Consider the following 23670-nt stretch of genomic DNA (forward strand, 5'->3'; position numbering starts at 1 on the left):
AAGGCGGTAGTTCAGAGAAACTCAAGTTCCCAAAGGGGTGCAATATTTCCAGTTGAAAAGAACTGCCATGGAGTGGCTGAAATGATGCTCCCACTCTCTGAGGTCAAGCCAAAAGTTTCCCATACATATGAAACTTGGCAGATTTAAATTTAAGCAAGGCTAAATATTTAGGTCTAAGAAGGGCCAGTACTGCGCTGGAGAGATGGCCCAGTGGTTGAGCACACTTGCTATTCTTGCAGAGGACCTGAGTTTGATTCCCAGCACCCACACAGTGGCTTGCAAGCATTCACAACTCTGATTATGTGTAAATAGTAACTTGAGGCAGAGAGGACAATGACACGTATAAAATGTTTCAGGTGGCCAGAGATGGTGGCAGGGTGTTTTAAAGGAAGAACAGTTTCATGGACTATTTTCCTAAACATCTCTTGTGCCCACAAGGCAGTGGCTTTGTGTGCTGACCAGTATGTTCAGTACACGCTGCACACACATGCACTGTCCTGTCATTGAGAGAACAAACTCACAATGGCTTAACCTAATATTACACCACCACTCCTGAGCTTGGTGACTGACAGGATAATCCACCTAACTGTGGACTCACTGCTTCCAAAGCTCTTTCTAGGTCAAGCTGGAGCCATTTCTTCTGCCGAGTACCCATAACCAGTGTCCCCATGTGTCCTATTGCTTCCTAGATCCATGTTCCAAATGCAACCTGTCATCTTCTTCAAGACCATGACTCGTCTTTAAAATCTGTCCACTCTTCAAGTCATGTGTATCCATACTGCGCCTCCCTACCGCCCACGGCTGGCTGGCTACTCTTTTCACACCAGCCCCACCATCTTTCTTGAGGCTCTTCAATTGTGTTCAGCCCTGTCCCAGCCCAGGACACCACTAGCTGTTCAGTGCAACCACCTGCAGCAGAGTGCACTCACACTTCCTCAAAGACTCCTTCTAGGGGGACATCACAAACTGTTCAACCCTCCCCTCCCCCAACGCCATCTTCTTGGTCACTGCTCTTAGCATGCAAGGTTGGCACAAGGTATGTGCTTCGTGACTCCAGAGGGCAGCCAGTTTAGTCAGCCTCCAGAACTAAACACAAGGTTTGACTGTAGGAGACTGCCAGGCTCAAAGCAGGACAGAAAAAGAGATTTCTTAATCTATTAAAAACCAACAACATTCATTTCAGAGTTAACTTGGAAATTCATTGAGGGACCCAGATTTACATACGACTCTGTAACTCAGCTTATTTTTAAGCATGCAAACGAGGCACTTTTTTATGAGTTTGATTAGAGATTGTTCTCGAAGGACCACTTAAATCAAGTTGTAGGAAACTTTTCTTATAAATGGCTCAGTAGGAAAGAAGTTTAAGTCTGTGGGTAACATAATCACAACCATTAAATTCTGTGCTTGTAACAACCTAGCAGGCTTGGACAATGTATAACTAATACACAAGCCTGTGCTCCAAAGAGATTTATTTACAGAAAGAGTTGACAATTGAGATTTTATCAGACTACTGTGTGAATCCCTGACTCAGATAGAGATATCAAAGCCAGTGTAGCTGAATAAAATCAGCCATCGGGCCACTGAGTCCCTGCAGGCTGGGTGTTCTCTCTCAGGTGTCGGCACCATGGGGCACTGTGGAGTACGGGGACTGCCGCTTGCCCCTGAGAAGCTCAGACTTGAATCACAACCAGGGTTTTTCTTGTGGAATGACACGATTCACATTCTGAAGTAAATATATAATTTTAAAGGATCTCAAAACAACACTGCAGAAGAAATAGAATAATTATGGGATGTGTAAATTACAGTTTTTAAAAAGTAAAAGAAAGCCAGGTATAGTGGCAAATGCCTTTAATCCAAGCACTTTGGAGGCAGAGGTGGGAGAGTCTCTGAATTTGAGGTCAGCCTGGTCTACAGAATAAGTTCCAGGACAGCCAGAGCTATATAAAATAGCCTCAAAAAAATAACAAAACAAAAAAACAAAAACAAAAATGAACCCCCCCACCAACAAAACAAGAACAATAACAAGCCCATCAGTTATATGTGTCGTGAGGTAAAACTGTCCAAGAAGCCCCCTGGATACAAAAATGTATTATGCAATATATCCAAGCCCGGCAAAGAAAATTTTATACAAAATGGCTGTTTTGGCTCAAAGAATTAGAAAAATCTTGAAGTAGCAGAGAGAAAGTTGTCGTAGATTTGAGTAACCAAACCTAAGACCTCAAGGACAGCAGAGTTCAATGCCCTGAGTAAAAAGGAATCGGACCCTCACTTTTACATGACCATGACCTGGAAACCCAAAAGACCTGACAGGATGCCAGAGGCAGGATATATCCTAAACCTACTGATCAATTTCTTACAAAGTGCAGTCCAAGAACACAATGTAACCCCCTCGGCAAATCACACAAACACTGGACCTCAAAGGGATGCGGCACTCACTACAGAGGCTCCTCCAGCCACGCAGAGGCCTCATGAAGTCCTAGTTCTGTGAAACACAGTTGCTTCCAGTAACACAGTTACCTTCTCTGGCTTGAAACCGGACACTTGCCCTGTACATAACACAGGAACAAGCTAGCTGGAGCCTCTAACCCTTGTGCTGGTCTACGGAGGCTTCCTGTCACCCGCTCTTTCTCAAAGTATTTGCAGTGGAACAGCAGAAAACAAGTTTTGAGCTTTGAGGAGGAAAACAGGTAAGACACACGAAAATCTTCAGGTTTGTCACAGTGACAAATGACGCGTTTGGGAGGCCAAGGTTAAGGGCAAGGTAATATCTCAGAAGACTCAGTTACTTACTAAGTTGGGATGTACACTTGTTTCAGTTTGCTCTCGGCTTCCGCAGCTTTTAGGCGCTTCTATTTCAAAAGACAGACAAGACATTTTACATGAACTGCGTACTGATCATTAAAACGCAAAATTCGCTATCTTAAGATTTCTTCCATGTAACTTATCAGTCATTAGCTTCTGAAATACAGAACTGTAAGCACATGTAAAACTCCACTTTTTTTCCTTTCTTTTTCTGTTTTTTTGAGACAAGGTTTCTCTGTGTAGCCCTGACTGTCCTGGAACTCGCTTTGCAGACCAAGCTGCCCTCCAACTCACAGAGCTCTGTCTCTGCCTCCCGAGTGCTGGGATTAAAGGCGTGTGCCACCGCTGCTTAGCAGTTTCCCAATCTTCTATGAAGAAACTATAAGGACTTCTGATGTGTGCGTGGGTGTGTGATTTGAACCTCACACATGCTATGGCCTCACACATGCTAAGCACATACTCTAGCACTAAGCTAGTCAACTCTCAGGACAGTGACGATGACCACTCTATTCTTACAAATTTAGTTTTCCATTTTAGTTCTTGTCTTTCTGGAAGGAATATACACACATACACTGCCCCCCAACCCCCGCCCCATACAACATTTAGAAATTATTTAGAGTGTGTAAACTCCATTCGAGAGAGCGTGACTGTACTTACTCCAAGTAGAATTAAACACAGTTTACCCTCGAGTGATGGAACACACGCAGTAACTATTAGTCAGTCAGTTCTGAGACAGAGGGTCCCTATGTAGCTGAGACTGGCCTGGAACTCAGCACCGTGCTTTTCAGCCATGCCTCAAACCCCCAAGTGCAGGATTACAGATCTGCACTGCACCTGGCTCTGGAAGAACTGTAAACTTTGGCTGAACTCACAGACAGACAGACTGCTGCACAGGAAGTCAACTAGGAGCCAAGTGCAGGCAGAGAACAGGAAGGTGACCGTGTCATCGGATCTACACCATGACCAGCACAGAAATAAACGCAAAAGGAATGGGGGATAAAGTACAGTCGCTCTCCCCAGAGAGACTACAATGGCCCCTGCAGTTGTCCAAGAGATGAAGACAAAAGTATTCAAGGACAACCTGGGACTTCGAATGGCGTCAAGTCTTTCAGAAAACATTTTTGCAAACACAGTAAACTGTCCTTAGCGCCATGTCTGTGCCTTCTTTGGGGACACTTCCTAACTTGCACAGAACAGGTTTCCAGACGGCACAGCCTTCATGTTCTCCACAGTTGTTTAAAATATGCACTTTCTGAGTTCCATACGGTGTTGACACTGGAAACAGTCCAGTGCGCTGTGGATGTCTGTTCACTATTCATGACCACGGCAACGCCTGGCACTTGAGAGGGATCCTTAAATGAGTGTGTGTGGCATCCAGTCCTCGCCACTGTACAGCTGGCACATTTAGGCAAATGCCATCTGTTTTTAATCTCTGCCTTGGTTCCGACACATGACTGCAAGAATCTAAAACAGGCATTCACTGAGGTCATTTCAGAAATATGCCTTTCTCCAAAGGTAGGGTTTTCAAAATAAGTAACTAAGAGTTACATGAATTTAGGACATTTATGAAGAACTCAAAATTAAATGATCCCCTGATTTTGAATGACTTTGGAGAAGAAAGCGTCAAAGGACAGAGACTAAAGCTACCGTCCCCAGGCCTGCTGGCAAACACCTGCAATCCTAATGCTTTGAAGGCTGAGGCAGGAAGAACTCAAGTTTAGGGACAACCTGGGCTACCCAGGGACGCCCTGTCTCAAACTAACAACAAACATGTTACCATTGAGGTCAAAAGCTCAGGGGAGGCCTGGGCTTGTAGTTCGGTGGCAATTCGCCTACCTATCATACTCAAGGTCCTAGGTAAGCTCCCTGGCATCTGGACAGGGGACCCCCTAGCGGATGGGGGGTTAGAGCTTATAGAACAGGCCCACAAAATGTCATGCATCTGAATTTACAAGGCCGGTGGTCTCCAGCTCAAATTTCAATCCATAAAGGTATATATATATATATATATATCGTCCGAGGATTTCTCGTAAGCCTCACTTGCTGGAGAGGAGGCACTGGCTGGACAATGCCTCTCTAGCTGCCTCTCTCCCCTTTCATCTTTCTCAAGTAGTTATAAAGATGAATACTGAAAACAATGAACCATTAAGATGAAATATTAAAGATAATATCTTAAAGACATGAAATCATGGAATTTAAAGCAGTCTACGAAAAATCAAACAGGCTCAGGATTCCTGCATTGCTCACAGACATTGACCCAAACAGAAAGGCTCACTGTAATACAATAGTGGCGTAGCACAGGAAGTTACCTGTTGAACGTATCTGTCAGTAGTTTTCCACATGTAATAATATTCAATGATGCTAGTCAAGGACTTCCATGGGAGCTGAAAGATATTTAAGAGGACAATGAAAACAACCTATGGCATAAAGTGTTCTCCAAATCGTGTCTTTGAAACAATGTAGCCAGGATCTGTATATTAGATTCCTTCTAGAAAAAAAAAATCTTTTGAAAAAAGCAATATTAATTCTCAGCAAAGTATCTTAGTCAGGGTTTCTATTCCTGCACAAACACCATGACCAAGAAGCGAGCTGGGGAGGAAAGGGTTTATTCAGCTTACACTTCCACATTGCTGTTCATCACTAAAGGAAGTCAGGACTGGAACTCAAACAGGTCAAGAAGCAGGAGCTAATGCAGAGGCCATGAGGGATGTTACTTACTGGCTTGCTTCCCTGGCTTGCTCAGCTTGCTTTCTTATAGAACCCAAGACCACCAGCCCAGGGATGGCACCACCCACAATGGACTGGGTCCTCCCCCTTGATCACTAATTGAGAAGATGCCTTACAGCTGGGTCTCATGGAGGCGTTTCCTCAACTGAGGCTCCTTTCTCTGCGATAACTCCAGCTTGTGTCAAGTTGACACGCAAAACCAGCCAGTACAAAAAGGTAATGAGTTATATTTAATAAGAGACCCAGTCCAATGCATGTATTCAATTTCTCACCAATCAGATTAAAAATTATAAACATCATTGGGAATAGTTCCCGAGTCACTCAGGAAAGTTCTTAGCACTGTGAAGCAGCGACAGGAGGGACTAAAGCACAGTTAGTTAGTTAATAATTAATTAATTAATTAATTAATGTGGGCCTTTGGCTCACGCGAGGCAGCTGCTCTGCCATGGTCTTTGTCATCAGCTGTACTGCTCAGTTTTAAAAACAGGATTTACATAGCCCGAGGCTGAGTAACTATAACTTCCAGATGTCATTGCAACTGGATGTCTTTTGGTCTCTATTGTGATATTTCTCAACCTTTTCCTGACAACTCTATTTTGTTCATTATAAATAAAACAACCTGAGGCTGGAGAGATGGCTCAGCGGTTAAGAGCACTGGCTGCTCTTCCAGAGGTCCTGAGTTCAAATCCCAGCAACCACATGGTGGCTCACAACCATCTGTAATGGAATCTGATGCCCTCTTCTGGTGTGTCTGAAGACTGAGAACTCATTTATAAAATACATAAATAAATACAGCTTTAAGAAAGTAAAACATGCTACGTCTTTAAAAGAAAATTAAATACTATTAAAAAGAAAATCCTACTAGAGCAAAGGCTATAAATATTCTGGACAGCCCTCTGTAGATGAGGTTTTATTATGAAGACCAACTGAGAGGGGTCGGCCTCCTTAGTGCTTCTTCTCCTTGGAAAACAAGGATCTGACAAGCATTTATCTGAAAGCCTGAGGAAAGGGAGCCCAGTGGACACGAAAGCCAAGCTGTCACACACTGGGTCCATACAGGCCCCAGCCGGCTCCAGCTCCTTTCAACCAAGGACAGTGTCAGGCACCGGCTATGGCTTCAGGAGAGCTCCCTGGGACACACATTCAACGGCGCCTATCACCACTGAATGGGTGCACGGCACTGTAACCCCAGTAACGACCCAGCGAGCCACGGAAGCACACTTCACTTGCCATCTGCTTCACTCTGAATGGAAGGAAAACTACTCAGGATGAGCCGAGCCTGGTGGTGCACGCCTGTAGCCCCGGGTCAGAACTCTGAGACAGGAAGATCGAGTTTGAGAACAGCCTGGACTACATGAGACCTCCTCTCAAAAAACAAAGGGAAGGGGACCGGAGAGACAGCGCTTGCTGCCCTTTCGGAGGACTCTGGTTCATTCCCAGCACCCACATGGTAGCTCCCGCCTCCTGTACCTCCAGTTCTGACGTCCTTCTCTGGTCTCTGTGGACACCAGGCATGCATGTGGCGCCCAGACATAAATGCAGATCAAACACCATATATACAGAATAAAATAAAATAAAATAATAAAAAGAGGTTGTGAATTGGTTCTGATGTTATCTGCGTTAATTTGGCTCACAAAATCACGCAAGAATCTGTACATCCAGACACCGAGGGTCCCTGCCTGCCGTTGGCTCTAACTGGTAAATAAAGTTGTAGGCGGCCAATGGCTGGTCAGGGAGACAGAGATGGGGCTTTAGATTTCCCGTGCAAGGGACCACAGGAAGAAGGAGGTTTCAGAACCGCCATTCAGGAAAGGAATAGGATGCGAGCATGAGAGCTGTGGAAGACAGAGGACCAGCCGTGTGAGGTCCCAGGGGCCGCTCCCCCGACTGCATCTCGGGTAGCAGAGATGAAGTATAGATTTTATAAAGTAATAACTCAAGAACATCGGAGGGAGAGTGTTAGTCTTGGGGAAGTTTGGGAGTGGCCCAGCTGTCGAGCTGCTTAGGGCATATTAAAAGTCTACATGAGCGTGTCTCTCACTCGTGAACCCAAAACACTTGGGCGGGTGTAGAGGAGGCGTGAGCACCTGCTGGGGAGTTTAGAGCAGATCAACAATTTCCCAGCTTCAAAAGGAAAATAATTCCAAGTATTATGGTGTGGATTGCCTCTTATTCATCACTGCCCCTAACAGTACAAGATGTAAGAAAAGGCAACAAGAGCTGGAGAGATGGCTCAGCGGTTAGGAGCACTGACTGCTCTTCCAGAGGTCCTGGGTTCAATCCCCAGCAACCACATGGTGGCTCACAACCATCTGTAATGGGATCTGATGCCCTCTTCTGGTGTGTCTGAAGACATCTACAGTGTACTTATATATAATAAATAAATCTTTAAAAATAAGAGAAAAGGCAACAGAGCAAACAGATGGCTTGGCTTAGTCACTGGTGCTCACTGTCAGAGGACATGAGTGCTGCACCTGGAAATAGAGTAGCTCGAAGGCAAAGGGATGAGGTGACTCCTGGATGCTGCGGAAGGTTCCCATGGGTGGATATGGCCGGCTTGTTGGGATAATCCTGCAAGCTAGCCAGGCAGCAAATCCTATTAGGAGAGGATTGGAGTGGGGGTGGGATGCTAGGAGAGTTAGCTGGGTAGGGAGCCTTTCCTGGTGGGTGAGGAGAATGTTTAGTGGAAGCAGGGAACTCAGATCTTTGAGGTCCTGTGAGACTCGGATGAGTGCCCTTGCTTAGGAAATGTAGGGTCTCATAGCTCTGTCCTTTAAACTGCATTTTGTGGAATTTTTATACCAAACTTGCAGATGAATCTGGTAGGAACTTCCAGGTCAAAGGAACAGGTTTAAATTTTTGTCTTTGTTTTGATGCTCAGTGAGGCCTAGCAATTCACAAAACGGCAAGCACAAAGGGGCAGAGAAAAGACAAGCCAGTAGACATTCACTAGACCTGTCAGAAAATACGAGATAGTTCCTCTGGCCACATGCATGCTAATTGACAAGGACGACACAGCTGACATCGGGGAACTGGTGCCGGGTGCTGTAGAAAAAGGAACACCCTATAATGGCAAAAGGGGAGGTCACTCAGCTGCTGGCACCAATGTAAACATTCCTGCCTGGAGAATTAACATATAGTTAATTCTGAGTTCGGAACCACCACCAGAACACAGAAATAGGAAAAGCGGTTTCAATTCAGCATTTCTCCTCCAACACTCTGCTATGAAAACTGTAGACTGTGTTATGCTGTTGAAAGAGGGTCTCACACTGTAGAGAGAATCTAAGCTCCGCCTGTCAATAAAAAAGCCGACAGCCAATGCGCCGAGGCAGGAAATAGGAGGTGGGACACTGGCAGGAAGAGAGGATTCTGGGAAATAGTGGCGGAATAAAAAGATCTGCCCGGGAAGCTGGGAAGAGACACAAACCAGGGAGATGGACCTACAGCAGCAGGAAGATGAACTCAGGGAGACACTGAGGAGACGAAAGCGGCTGGGGCTGAAGGACCACATAGTAGTTATAGATTAGCTTAGATGGCTGATGTAAGGCTGAGCAGCTGAGGGCCTTTACCAGATGAAACACCTCACCATGTCCTGTTCTAGGGAACAGGATCTTCAGGACATTTTTGATCTCACACTTTAGCTCTACTCTGCTAATAGCTTTTACAACCATAGCACTGCACTGCTGTGGCCACCTGACCATAACTTTTAAGAAAGCGTGATCCCTAGGTTGGCCTTGAATTTATGATCTTCCAGCCTCAGCCTCCTGACCACAGGATTACAGAGACGTGTCACTTGGCTGGTTTTAGAATTTGGAATCATAGCATGTAACTGAGGTTTTCTCAGAACAGATCTCATTGGAAACAACATACAAAAGCTGTGCTTGGGCTGGAGAGATAGCTCAGCGGTTAAGAGCACCGACTGCTCTTCCAGAGGTCCTGAGTTCAATCCCCAGCAACCACATGGTGGCTCACAACCATCTGTAATGGGACTCAATGCCCTCTGCTGGTGTATCTGAAGACAGCTACAGTGTACTTATATATAATAAATAAATCTTAAAAAAACCCTGTGCTTGGAGTTTATTGCTTCAATCCCTATTGGCAAGTAATACTTTTTGCTTTAGAGCTGACTCAAGAGATTTCCAACAAATCAAAGGCAGATACCAGCTCCAATCTAATGTGTAGTCAAGAAGTGTATTTTCAGGCAAGTACAATGGTTTCCAGCTTAATCCCAACACTCAGGAGACAGACACAGGATGACCAGCCCAGATTCAATACCAGCCAGGGTTACAGAGTGAGGCCCTACCACAAACAAACAAATATATCTTTACAATTAAAAAGAAAGATAATTATAGAAGGTTAATTTATGAAGCTCTCAAACAAAAATTCTTTTTCAGAAAGAATAAATTTAACTAAGGAAAGCGAGACACCTGGGGTGGTTGTGTGGTTATAATGTCAGCTACTCCACACACTGAGGCACACCTCAAGTTCCAGGTCAGCAGCTCAAGGTTAGCTATGCTAGCAAAACTCTGACCAAAACGGTGTGAGTGGGCGTGGGTTACAGTTCAGCGATGGAGTGCGAGTGCATGCATACACACTCACATTCTTGCACACTCTCTCTTACACACACACACACGCACACTCTCTCACACAGACTCACACACATACTCTCTCACATACACTCAGACTCTTGCACACTCTCTCACACACACATGCGCACACACACACACACACACACACACACACACACACGACAGTCAGCAGATGTGTGTTAGGTGTTGCCACCACTTCTCAGAGTGTGTCATCACATCATCATACTGTACAATTTGGACACACAACTTCTCAATGAATCTGAGAAGCGATAAATTCTAGACATAATAGAATTCTAAGCAGAACACTGCATCCTTATTTCAGCTTGGAAATCAGAGAGCTGCAGAGGACATTCATGCAACCACGGTTCATTCCAGGGCCTCAGGACTCCTCACCCTGGGTATTCACAGTGCAAAGCAAATGTCAGTCTCCTCCATTATAAGTGGCCCCTCATTCTATTTTAAGCAAATAAAATTACTGTTGGGGCTGAGGGTGTGGGGTCAGTAGCAAAACACACTCTGAAGGCCCTGACTTTGATCCCTGACACCAACATGAACTGCACCATAGGCGTGTTAAATGCATACGTGTTACTCAAGAGATAAAAATGAACAATATTCCCATCCCAGCAGGTCATTCACAGATCTCCACTTACGAAGTCCTGACGGATGTCATTGAAATCTTTGCCATATTTTTCCAGTGCTTCTTCGAATAAGCTGGCTTCAGAGGCAGACCACTCCTCCATCTCGTCCCTGCACAGGACCGGCCCTCCGAGCGGCACCAGCACACTGATGGCACTGCTGAGGTCATAGCCATGCCTATACAGCGTGTCCATGGCATGGAACTGGAGGAGACAGAATGGAGAGGCGCATCAGGTGGGCGAGCACAGGTCAGCAGAGAACGGAAACACCCAGTGCAGAATGTGTGGATTCCTCAGCACTTCCTTTGAAGAACAAAATCAAACAGCCAGACACCTCCAAACAATTCCTTTAAGAGAATGCTACCTGGACTACTTAAGGTATGTAGAAATAGAGCCGTTTGAAATGGCAACGACTCTGAGGATCCCAATGCTAAAAATATTAAACTAAGACACAATCGACTTCACTTCAAGATTTTACTTACTGAAAAAAAAGAAAAAGAAAGAAAGCCAAGTCTCTTCAGTTATTGGAGAAAACTGGCATGATCTTCACTGACTGAGGAAAAATACGTGTGAAAGAGAAAAGTGTTATATTAAAAGCATCGGTTCAGTTAAGAGATTAATGTAGTATGGATGAAAATGAGAGACAGAAAGAAAAATGGAGTGGTGCCTGATAGTTAAAGCAAATTTATACATCTGGACCAATGAATGACTCAGCAAACAAAGGTCCTTCTCCCAATCCTGACAACCTGAGTTCTAGTCCCACACTCACATAGTCGAAGGAAAGAGTTGACTCCCAAAAGTTGTCCTCTGGGCTCCATGCACACATCATGGCACACACGTACTCACACACAAACATATACACACAAAATAAAGACGTAAAAAGGATATGTGTTCATATTTAACACAAAACAAGATTACAAATCCATGTTCAAATGTAACTGGATGAGCCTTTGGAAAGAGTGGTAACAACAGTTGACCAGGCATCCTGAGAGCAGCTGGGCCAGTATGGGTTTTGTGTTCTAAGAGTGATTTGAAGCCAGGCAGTCGGGGCACAGACTTTAATCCCAGCACGAGGGAGGCAGAAGCAGGCGAATTCAAGGACAGCCTGGTCTACACAGTGAGTTCCAGGACAGCCAGGGCTACACAGAAACCCTATCTCAAAAACAAAACAACAATAACAACAAAAACCAACCAACCAAGCAAACAAGCAAAAGAATGACTTGAACCAAGGACAGAGAGTAGGCTATACGATCAGCTCTTTGTGGGGGTGGGTGATGGTAGTGTACTTTCCTGTCACGCATCAAGTGTTGGGCTTGATTTCCAGGACCCTAATTTCTCTTCAGTCAGCAGCGCATGTAAAACTAAACTTTTGATAGTTTCTCTATTGGAGAGGAAGAGTCCTTTATATGTGTGCACATATGTTTATGTATACCAAGAAAACTGCAGTGCAGGACAATCAACTCTGTGTGTGTGTAAGTGTGTGTGTGAGCGTGTGTGAGCGTGTGTGTGTGTGCGTGTGTGTGTGTGTGTGTGTGTGTGTGTGTGTGTCCATGCATGTGCACCAGCCCAGGCTGGCTGGCAAGGTGACCCTGCTTCTCGGTCTGCCCCTACCACACACACAAGCACACGAGTCAAGCATCAAGCATCTTGTTTTGGTTTGGCTGGTTTTTCGAGACAGGGTTTCTCTGTGTAACAGAGCGCTGGCTGTCCTAGGCTCCATTTGTAGACCAGGTGACCAGGCCAACCTCAAACTCACAGAAGCACCTTGTGATCATTTCAAACTTCACAAATGGGTGGGGCGTGGTGGTATACAACTTTAATTCCCGCACTTGGGAAGCAGAGGAGGTCCAGCCAGTCAGGGCTGTACACAGTGAGACCTTGTCTCTCAATAAACCAATTAATTAATTAACTGATTAGCTAATTATTTAAAAATATATTCCCAGCTGGACATGGTAGTACACATCTGCAATCCCAGCACTCATGAGTGAGGCAGGAGGATTACAAATCTGAAGTCAGGCAGTCAGTGAAATCCTACAGCACAAGGATGCATTTATTCTGTGAGACATTAACCAACATGGCTCACGTGGACACACAATGAATTTGCTGACAGAGTCAAAGGCTAGTGCAGATCTGTTCAGTAAGGAGGCAAGGTTTGAACAAATTTAACTTTAAAGCAAATCACTGCATTCCACAAGTCAAAAGTCAAGAAGAAAATGTCCGTTATCAGGTTCCCTTGCTGGTCGCTGAGTGGCCACTGTTAAGATGCTCATCTGCGGCAGGCGGTGGGCCAGCATCCTCTGAGGGAAGCTCTACCTTCTGCACCAGGGCAATGGCATGCTCACCCTGCTCTTGCCTCCTGCTCGCACCCTGCCAAGGTCCACAACCAATACATTTCTGATTCTCTAGCTAACGAACTAAATAGGCCCTTCGATTTAGCTGTTTCTTTTATCTCTAAATCTGAGAGCTCTTTCTCACCATCTCATTATAAAAACAGACTGATCAATGGCATTTAAGGATCCTTTCAACTAAGGATGAGGCCATAAACTGTTACTTTGTAATGTCCTAAATTAACAACAGGTAATAAAACTAAAAGATCAGATAGTGTTCAAAAACCAATCCCAGCACTTGGGTTGTGGAGGTAGCAAGAAAGTCAATGTTATCCTTCAATGTAGTAGGCCTGACTCAAAAAAAAACCCCAAAAAACAAAAACAACACAGCCAGTAATTACACAAGGGCTGGAGTGTAGCTCCGTGCCAGACTTGTTTTCCACCACAGGTTTGATCCTCAACACTTCCTTAAAATTTTATGCAAATTAACTGTGTTGCTGAAATTCCTCAAAAGATAAAGGCAATTTTTATAATTAACTGGTGCTCTGGAACCAAAACATCAATAGAAGTGCGTTTGTCTCAGGTGACAGCTCATCAACTGCTCAGAGGACAGCCACGCTTAGACCACAGCCCAAGCCATGTACAAGGATGCCCACTGCAGCCCAGCCACTCAGGAGGTGCAGCCTGCAGGGCAGCTCTCCCAGCCACCGCTCAGCTCTAGCCTGCACTAACACCACGACACTCATTTTCTCTAGTGAGTAAACCACAGCTTGTTGGAGTGGGTGGTGCAGTGTGAGCTGAACTTGCAGGGGGCAATTTCACTACACCAACCAGAGGGTCCTGTCTCACAGGAAGTCCCAATTAGCCTCCGCTCTCTGAGGGGCAGAGGTGTTGCTTTCAAACGCACTTTCGTGTGAGCTAACTACTCTTTTAAGAAGCTTTAAGTAAAAAACAGAGCTTCTTCAACAGCAGAAAACAACATTCAATAAAACAAAAGTCAAATTCAGTGTGATGCATCCGGTCTGTGTTCCAGGGTGGGAGACGTAGGGCGCTCTGGGGACACTACACTTATCTACACCTAGTGGTGGGTTTACATCGATGCCTGCATCTATGACGGCCACTCCATACATGTTATTGCACATAGATCTCATCCTAAAATTAAAGATGGATTTGAAAACTAAGTCTCCCCTCAGATAAATACTTTGCGGAGGTCACATCTTTTCAGTAGATCCGTACACGCGCTGCAAGATCCATTTGGATCTAAATTTTGAAAATCATAACTGAGCACAAGCTGTTCCCTCTGCCAAAAAGTGAAGGTGTTGTCACATGTCACCTCATTCATAACAGATGGAAATGACAAACACAAGTATTTTAGGGGAAAGACTGACAAGGAGATCTTGGCAATGAATGGGGTTTCTCATCTTTTGTTCATTAAACAGAATCACACTGTGGTAAAAAATGATTGTTGTTCAAACAATTCGCCCCCACCCCAGACCTCCACAGGAGGCTACTCTGCCCTACTGGGATACTGGGTTTCCGCACACGATTTGCTTGCCCGGCAGGATGTTGATACATGACATACGCAATCTTTACAATGAGTTTGTGCATTTGGCCTTGGTCTCTTGTGATACTGATTTGTGTTCTCGAAGGCTACGAGATGCAGGAGGGCGGAAGTGGCCTGCAGATAGCCTGGCAGAATGTAGTTCACCAGAATGCTAGCCAGTCGACAGCTGAGTGTGTGCGATGAGAGACATACTGGGTAAGCCTCTGCGCTCTGGGGCAGCGTGTGAGTGCGCCATCAGGACACGGAACACGTTCATGGAGGTACTCCAGGTTCTGCAGGCAGGCACCTCCACAGTTGGTCTCCATAGAACTGTCTCTACTTAGGACTGAGTGCATGACGCGGTGAGTAAGGGCTGCATCTGGGGTGTCTCTTCAGTGCGCCCAGGAGCCAGCAGACTTCCATTCAGACTGCAGGGAGAACCAACCACCTCTCCTGGCTTTCCAGTTTCCTGTTTACCTTCTTGGCTACAGGCTGATTCCGAAGGAACTTCAATAAATGTATGGCCTGAACATCATTATCTGCTTCCCAGAGAATGCACGCTTCACCTGGGATTCCACGATTCCGTGCACTCCCTCTACCCTGCATGTTTAAGACTAACAGGTGATTTGCCCAGGAACGATTTCATAAAAAATGTTACCCTTTTAACTCCAGCACAAGATGTAGCATTGGAGATGTTAAGTCAATTCAAACTCACTGGACCCGACCTTCCCTCCAAGCAGGAGGTGAACAAACGCGTAGGAATAAATCTAAAACTGTGGTCAATGTATTAGTCTTCTTTTTAAATTAATTTATTTATTTTATGTGAGTACACTGTTGCTTTCTTCAGTCAAGCACACCAGAAGGCGGCATCGGATCCCATTAATGATGGTTGCGAGCCACCACGTGGTTGCTGGGAATTGAACTCAGGACCTCTGGGAGAGCAATCAATGCTCCTAACCACTGAACCATCTTTCCAGCCTAAAGTATTAGTTTTTATAAAACGTGTACCATCCACTTTCAATATTCAATGGGGACAATAGGCAGAGATCATGATTCTTTTTATTTTGATAAAGTACTCATTTTTTAAAATTGAAAATAGTCTTTTCTCATACAACATATCCTGATTCAAGCCTGAGAAGAAATTACAGCTGGCCGTGGGTGATGAACACCTGAATGCGGGCAGTCGGGAGGGGGAGGCAAGAAGGTCAAGAGGTCAAGGCTAGGCTCAGATACATATTAAGCTATATGAGATTCTGCCTCAAACTCCACTCGGCATCCCCCTCTGTGGTATAAGACTCTGCTCTGAGGCAAAGCCACCCCATCCTGAGTTCCCCTTACCTGCTTGCAAAGTTATCACGGCTACCTTTGCTGACCGCTGAGGTTCCCTCTGAGGGGGGGGGGCGGCTCGGCACCCACACCCAAGTACCCACCCACGCCTCCCATCGAGTTGCATGTAATTTTACCCTAATTGTACCTGGCCTTCTGGGGTGGAGTACACATGCTGGGAAAGTCGGGTGCTGGGAGTGGGAACATCTACCTACCGTCTATGCAGCCTGGGGAAGCCATGTTGGATGCAGACCTTCCACTCAAGTGAGCCTAGAAAAGTCACTGCTTCCCCAGGGAGAACTGTGGGGGATCAAACTATGGTTGCCATTGAGGCTTTACGAGGGAGGGAGCAGATGTTACCTAGCCAACTCCCCAGGGGGAAACCTCTAGCAATAACCTCCAAAAATGTAGAATTTGAAATCTATTAAAATAATTGGAAACATACACGTTTCCTCTGACCACAAACCCTCATAGAGAAAAAACAATGTAAAAAAAGAAAGAAAAAAAGAAAGAAAGAAAGAAAGAAAGAAAGACAGGAAAGAAAGAAGAAAAGAAAGTGCAAAATAAGAAAATTAAATACAAAGCATACAATAAAGATCTCATATAAAAGGTTATATGGCAAAGCTATCAAGGAAAACAAAACTCTCCCCCCCGCCTCTGTGTGTGTGTGTGTGTGTGTGTGTGTGTGTATAATACCATGGCCACAAAGGCAAAGTCTGAACATCAGCACAGCACTAAAGGGTACCACACAAATGACAAATGTCATAAACTATAAGCAAGATTTAGGGGCAGGAGAGAGCTGTTTCTCCGCTCTGATGGACTGTACTGGAACATATGGTCAACCGGAAAAAGCCCCTCACTAAACCGTCACACAGTGCCACATTATAGTATATTAGTGCGGAAAAAAATTATTATTTAGGAACAACAAATACTTAGTAATAAAGGAATAGCCACTCTGAAACCACTCTCAAACTGTCTGGAAATAACCGACAGGTGACCACTTAAATAACTCATGTGTAGTTAAAACCGATAGGTGGCCACTGTGTATTCTGGCCTGCGTGCCTGCAGTAGGCCCCACAGATTAGGCCAAATCAAAATGGAACCACTTCTGCTAAAGCCAAGTGGTCAAACTCAGTAGGAGTCTCACACCCATAAATGTCAGGGCCCAGCTTCTGTGAGGCCACAGAGGTAAAACATTGTCTGACACCAGGAACGTAGATAAAAGCAGTGGATGCTTACATTCGCCTGCCCTAAGTTTGTCCTTTGGCCTCTTGGCCTTAGAGAGATGATGAAGCAGATGAGGTAATGACTGTGGAGTCAACCTGACAGGAGCACAGGATGCCTTCCTACTGTGTCTAGACTCCACAGTACAAAGTCGTGGTTTTACTAAGGTACTATATGCATAGGCTGTTATCAGCTCACATCCCCAAGTCTGGGTATTTAAACTTCTCTACTGTATTCCCGCATTCAAATCCGGTGATCTTCTGATCATGCTACACTGGAGAAGAGACGTCAAGCACTGGCTGACGAGTCTGAGTTGGCAGAATGCTCATCTGATACGCACAAAGTCCTGTGTCCCGTCAGCCGCGCACAGCCTAATCTCAGTGCTCAGGACGTAGAGGCAAGAGCATCAGAAATCAGTACACGAGGATGGTCAAGGCTAAGCCACGATACTAAAAGCCTTTCTTTAAAAAAAAAAAAAAAAAAAAAAATGTTTTTAAAAAGAAAGAAAGCAGTGCTTGGGGCCGGCAGGGTTCGGTGTGTGAAGACACTGGCCACCAAACCTGACCACCTGAGTCAACTCCCCAGGCTGTCATCTGGCAATGCACACGTGTAAGTGTGCACACACTGGCAAACACGCACAGAGTCAGGGAGGTTGCTCAGGATAATGCCTGACTGGAGTTCCGAGGACACTGAGAAAGAGCTGGAGTGAGGAAGGTACACCTCAGGGACATGGGATGGGAGCAGGGAAGTGAGGGACATTTTTAGAAGAGTGGCTGTGATACAGGCATTAGTGCTGTTCCAATATCTGAGTCCATCTCTTATGAACCCACACAGCCAACCTTCCTCAGTCCAGGCCTGCCACCAGAAAGCCTGCCGCTTACTAATCCAAGTAGTGGGTCCTTGTGCAGTTCATTAACTGTTTAGTGCCATGGGTTCATTACCCATTCATCATTCAAGGCTACAACAACAGAGTCTTTCTTTGACTCTGCTCCCCAAGTTACTTAGTTTCCAGAGCTTAGGCAGGAAAGAAAAGCCAGAGCACTACCCTCTGGGAGCACTACCCCCTGGGAGCACTACCCCGTGGGAGCACTACCCCGTGGGAGCACTACCCTCTGGGAGCACTACCCTCTGGGAGCACTACCCTGGGAGTGAGGCATGTCACTGACAACACTGAGGCTGCTTTGCAGGCCAAGGGGTGGCCTTGTGGTCAACACCACAAATGGGTGGAGCAGGCTGGCACTCTACCAATGTCAGTGACAATAGACTGCATACATGGCACATACAACATTGGTGCCATGGCCGCACTACCTGGTTACTTCACGGCCATCTTTCTTTGTGTGATATTCCCTCCACGATATTCCCACAGTGAGAGAAGGCAGGGTTTGACTTACACTACTTACCACCCAGGGGAGGGGGAGAGGATCAGTTGAGTGTAAGCATTTCTCGTTGACGGTCTCTCCTCTGTGTACTATATAAAACACATTCTATTCATGTATGAACCTTCCGTGAGCCCAGGATATTCTGTTTTGTTTGCATTTTGAACTTTTGATCTGCCTGTCCCTACCTCCCAAGAGACAGGGCAACAGGGGTGCACTATGGAGCAGGGTCTTCTGACTCTTTTAACAATATACATCTCATATATCTTAGATTAGCAGCACTGGAAATCTGCAGTTCAGCTGCATTCATAACAGAACTCGAAATGAGGAAGTCGGAATCAGGTGTGAACAGTTACCTGCCCCCAAAATATTAGTGGAGACTGACAAGAGGGACAGGATAGATGAGCAAACAGTCCAGGAATGCTAAAAGCCTGCTGGAGTCCCCTCTGTAAACTCCCCAAGGAAAATGGACAGTGAAAGGCCACTGTGAGCGTTTCATATATCCTGTCTGGCAAATAATCCCCAAACTCTCTATCCAGAGGTTAGCATCAGTCTTAACCAGGCCCACAAGGAATTCCTAGGACCTCAAGATTCCAAATGAACCTGAAGCCACAGCAGTTTAAAGAGGAAGCCAAGGTTAACACCTATGTCTGTCTGTCTGTCCAACCTACCCCATCTCTGTTTCTCTCCACCCTGTCTGTGTCTGTCTGTCTGTCTCTCTCTTACACATGCACACACGTGCACCCCTTACATCTTTAAGAAAAGCTAACCAAGAAAGATAGCAGTGTTCTAATGAAGAGGAGGCAGGGGGCGGGTAGAAAAGAAAGCTGGTGGAACAAGAAAGGCCTTGGTAGAGACAAGAATGGATATGATTCAGCAGCACAGCCCACAGCTGCCTGAACCTCCAGGTCTACTTCTGTTTTTTTTTTTTTAATGGTTGTAGTAATGAGCTGGGTGTATGTGATGGCGTACGCCTTTAATCCCAGGGTGGCAGAGCCAGAGGCAAGTGTGTTCTCTGTGGATTCAAGGCCAGTCTGGTCTACAGACTGAGTTCAGGCCAGCCAGGCACATAGCGAGACTGTCTCTAAACAAATACACTTATTTATATCACTGTAATTTTGAAAATAATGTGATAAAGTGAACTCTTAACAAACAAGCAGGGATGGAAACACTGGAGAGTCAGAAGTCGCCTTCTCAGAAGGTGTATAATAGCAGTGAGCCTGTTATTATACACTGGTACACACCTGGGATTCTAGCACACAAGGGTGAAGGCAGGAGGATTAGGCTCATCTAACTTCCACACCCACAGGTCATGAACATAATAATAAAAGCAGGTCTTCTAGTAAGTACACAGACATATACACCGGTGTGTTTAAAATGCTTCTTTCATAGTCTTCAGCCAGGTGCGATGGCTGATCTTACATCTGGATGACTCTGCAGGCTAAGGCAGGAGAGTGTCTCAGGCCCAAGAGTTTCAGGTTACCATGAGCAGCACAGCAAGTCTTCAGCTCAAAAGGGGAAAACACATATACTATTTATATAAATTTAATTTAATTTAATTTAATTTGAAGAGCCTTCACAGACAAGACACATACTGAACTGAACGCGGCCGTCTTCCTGAACAAATACTGTACTGCATGTTCTCTAGTAGTGGGACGTAAAGAGTCACTGTGGCTCCCAGGCCCACACATGGGCTCCACCAGGCAAATCAACCCCAGCCACCAACTGCCACACATCAGGGACTGGCTTTCCCACTCTGAGTCCTCAGTCAGAAAGCACCTGCTATGGTGTTATAAGGGCGCATGCTCAGTTTTATCCGAGAAACGCGATTTCCTAAGAATGGTGTTAAACGACAAAGAACTGGTTACAGATAACACTCTATCTATAGCTACACAAAGCAAAAGCATGCAGCACTGGGGGGGGAGGGGGGCTGCATTCCTAAAATGTAAGAAAAAGCGTGTGTTGGCTGGAGTTAGTCAGCCAGAGAAGGCACGCCCAGCACGTGGGAGGTTCAACCAATCCCATTACTCTACGTCATCACGCAGCAAGGCGGACGGAAAAGTATAGCACGTGGTACATAGAGCAGGGAAACATGGGAGGAGGGAAACGTGGGAGCTGCACGCTCCAGATGAACTCAACTCCTAAAAACAAAGTCCAGGAGGCTTGGCTTATCAGTCAGATTCATTATTCCGTGGAGTTACTCGGCCACAACCCAACAGAATGGAGTACACTGAGGTGACTCAGGAGGTAAAGAGGTCAACCCCTGGAACCCACAGAGGAGGAAGGAACTCTGGGAAGCTGTCCGCTGACTTTCCAGGGTACACACATACACACACTAAAACCCCCAGAAAGAATAGAAAAAGTGCGGGTCACACTGAGACTGCATTTGGGGTTATAAATCTCCACCCTGGTATGCACTGATTTGCAACACGTGGCCACATTCTAAGGAATGGGCCCGGAAGTTGGCATGCCGATCAATATCAGCTGTAGCAGGGAGTAACAGTTTACAAAAAAATGTTGTGAAATTTAAAATACAAAATTACAAGTAACAACAATTAAAAACGCGTTTCTCAGTGTAGCAGACCATGGATAATGTGAGCTGGACACAGAGGCTTAGGCAAGAGGTTCCTCGGAGCCCAGAGTTCAAAGCCATCTTAAACCTGAGCAGCACGGGCAGTGATGGCCCATGCCTTTAATTCTAGTACTTGGGAGGCAGGGGCAGGCAGATCTCAGCGAGTTTGAGGCCAGCCTGGTCTATAGATCAAGTTCTAGGATAGCCAGGGCTACACAGAGAAACCCTATCTTAAAACAAAGCAATCAATCAATCAAACAAAAAAAAAAAACAAAAAATCCATGCAAAACAACAAAACCCCAAACCTTCTATCTCAGCATTTGAGAAGCTGGGGCAAGAGGATTTCTAGCAGCTACAGGTGGGACTAGGCAATAGAGCGAGGTCTTGCCTCAAAAACAATAGCGGCAGGAGACGGCTGTGGCTAAAGGTGCTTGCCGCTAGAGCCTGACAACCTGAGTTCAATTCCCAGACCCCATGTTAAGGGAGAGGGAGAGGACAAAGCTGTCCTCTGAGCTCTACCCAACACGGTGCTATATTCATTCACTTACGTGCACCATGCACTCACACACACAACAAAAAGTGAAATTAAAACAGCAATAAAACCAGCACCAAATAATCCAGGCACTGAGACAGAAGCAGGAGGATCAGAGTTTCAACATCCCCCATACCTACCAGCCTTGATCACATGAGCCCCTGTCTCAAATTTTTTTTTTTTTTAAAGAAACATTTGGATTTGGATGTGCTTGGGAGTGTGTGTGAAATGCCTGAATATGAGGAAAGTATAACAAGTATGAAAATATAATAAGGGGCTGGAGAGATGGCTCAGTGGATAAGAGCACTGCCTGCTCTCCCAGAGGTCCCAAGTTCAATTCCCAGCAACCACATGGTGGCTCACAACCATCTGTAATGGGATCCAATGCCCTCTTCTGGTGTGTCTGAAGACAGCTACAGTGTACTGATATAAATAAAATAAATCTTTTTTTTTAAAAAAATAATATAATAAAACACAATATTTGAACATTAAAAATTCACCCCCAAATTGAAATGTGGTTATCACAGCGATAGTCTCAATAGTGATAGCAACAGTGACCCCTTCTGTATAAAAAAGAATAAAATACTGTCAGTGACCTAAGGCCAAGCAGATAGATGAACAGGGAAAAGCACAAAGCCTGAAGAAACCAAACACTGGAAGGTGAGGTGCGTCCTGCTACTCTCCACCTAGTCCCTAACACTGTTCACTTGTCCCAGCTCACAAACAAGAGGTCACTCAGGAGCCCAGTTAACCAACTGCTAACCTGAGTCAACGTCATAGTCAACGGCTAACAGCCAAACATCTCCGATTCTACAGAACGGTTATAATTGAGCAAGCGGCAAAAGATTACCCCAAATGGCAAAAGGCTTCTTACCAAGGTGATGTCTCGGGAGGCCGCAGCCGCGCTCATATGCAGGCTGGGCTGCCTCACAGAGCTGCTGCAATCCAGGGCACGGGCAAATGTTCCCACGGCACTGAGGAAGCCAAACACAGTTGAGAACAGTGAGCCAGGTACTCCTTTAATTTTTTAAAAAACTCTTTGTTTTACATTTAGTGTGTGAGAAGGGTGTCTGTGTGTGCCTATCTGTGTGTGTGCTTGTATGTGTGTGTGCCTGTGTGTATGCCTTTTGTGTGTGTGTGTGTTTTGTGTGTGTGTGTGTGTGTGTGTGTGTGTGTGTGTGTGTGTGTGTGTGTGCGCCTGTGTGTATGCACGTGTGCCTGTGTGTGGTATATGTGTGTGCTTGTGTGCCTCTGTATGTGTGTGTGTGTGTGTGTGTGTGTGTGTGTGTGTGTGTTATGGGAAATGCCAAGCCATATGTATATGTGTGCACGCATGCAGAAAGCAGAGGTCAGCTCCAGCATTAGTGGTAGGAGCTGTCCCCTTATTTTTGAGAGAGTTGTTCACACTAGAACCTAAGGGCTTACAAAAAACAAAAAAAAAAACAAAAAAAGAAAAAAAAGAAAAAAAAAAAACAGAATAAAACACAAAACAAAAAAAAACAAAAAAACAAACAAAAAAAAAAAAAAAAAAAAAAAGACAAAAAAAAACAAAACAAAACAAAACAAAAAAAAAAAAAAAAAGAACCTAAGGGCTTACATCTAGGACAGCAAGTCAGGGAACTCCAGGGTGTCCCCACTTGCCTCCACAGCACGGGGCTTACAAGCCCACATCAGCACACACAGGTCTGAGGGACTGAACTTAGGCCTTCATGCTTTACCAGCACCAGCTTGACTGACAGAGGAAGCTGTGGGCCCAGCCCCTCCCTGCCTTTATGTTTTAACTGGAAGCAGGAACTAAAGCAGAAACGAGGGAGGACGACTACGCTTTTGGATAGTAAATTAGTAAATAATTAACTCTAAAAGAAAGGAAAAACAAATTGTTGGATGTTTCGGAATTAAATATCAATTGAAAGGTATTTTTCTCGTCTAAAGTTTAACACAGACTGAGTAATCCTGAGAAGTAAAATTTTCAAAACTGGGGTTGGGGATTTAGCTCAGTGGTAGAGCGCTTGCCTAG

At 45.3% G+C, this 23670-nt stretch overlaps 1 protein-coding gene across 1 annotated transcript in view; it reads right to left on the bottom strand.

The window, feature by feature from the left end:
- The window catches only part of Mta3 (metastasis associated 1 family member 3), a 119042-nt gene that overhangs the window by 36046 nt on the left and 59326 nt on the right, over positions 1–23670 (bottom strand). The window contains exons 8-11 of the mRNA XM_032908765.1: positions 22528–22627; positions 10769–10957; positions 5112–5186; positions 2791–2849 (exon numbers count right to left, since the gene is read on the bottom strand). Coding sequence (XP_032764656.1) covers positions 2791–2849; positions 5112–5186; positions 10769–10957; positions 22528–22627 — 423 coding nt within the window. The remainder of the gene's footprint in view (positions 1–2790; positions 2850–5111; positions 5187–10768; positions 10958–22527; positions 22628–23670) is intronic.

The sequence above is a fragment of the Rattus rattus genome, chromosome 7 (genome assembly GCF_011064425.1).
Source record: "Rattus rattus isolate New Zealand chromosome 7, Rrattus_CSIRO_v1, whole genome shotgun sequence".
Lineage (NCBI taxonomy): Eukaryota > Metazoa > Chordata > Mammalia > Rodentia > Muridae > Rattus > Rattus rattus.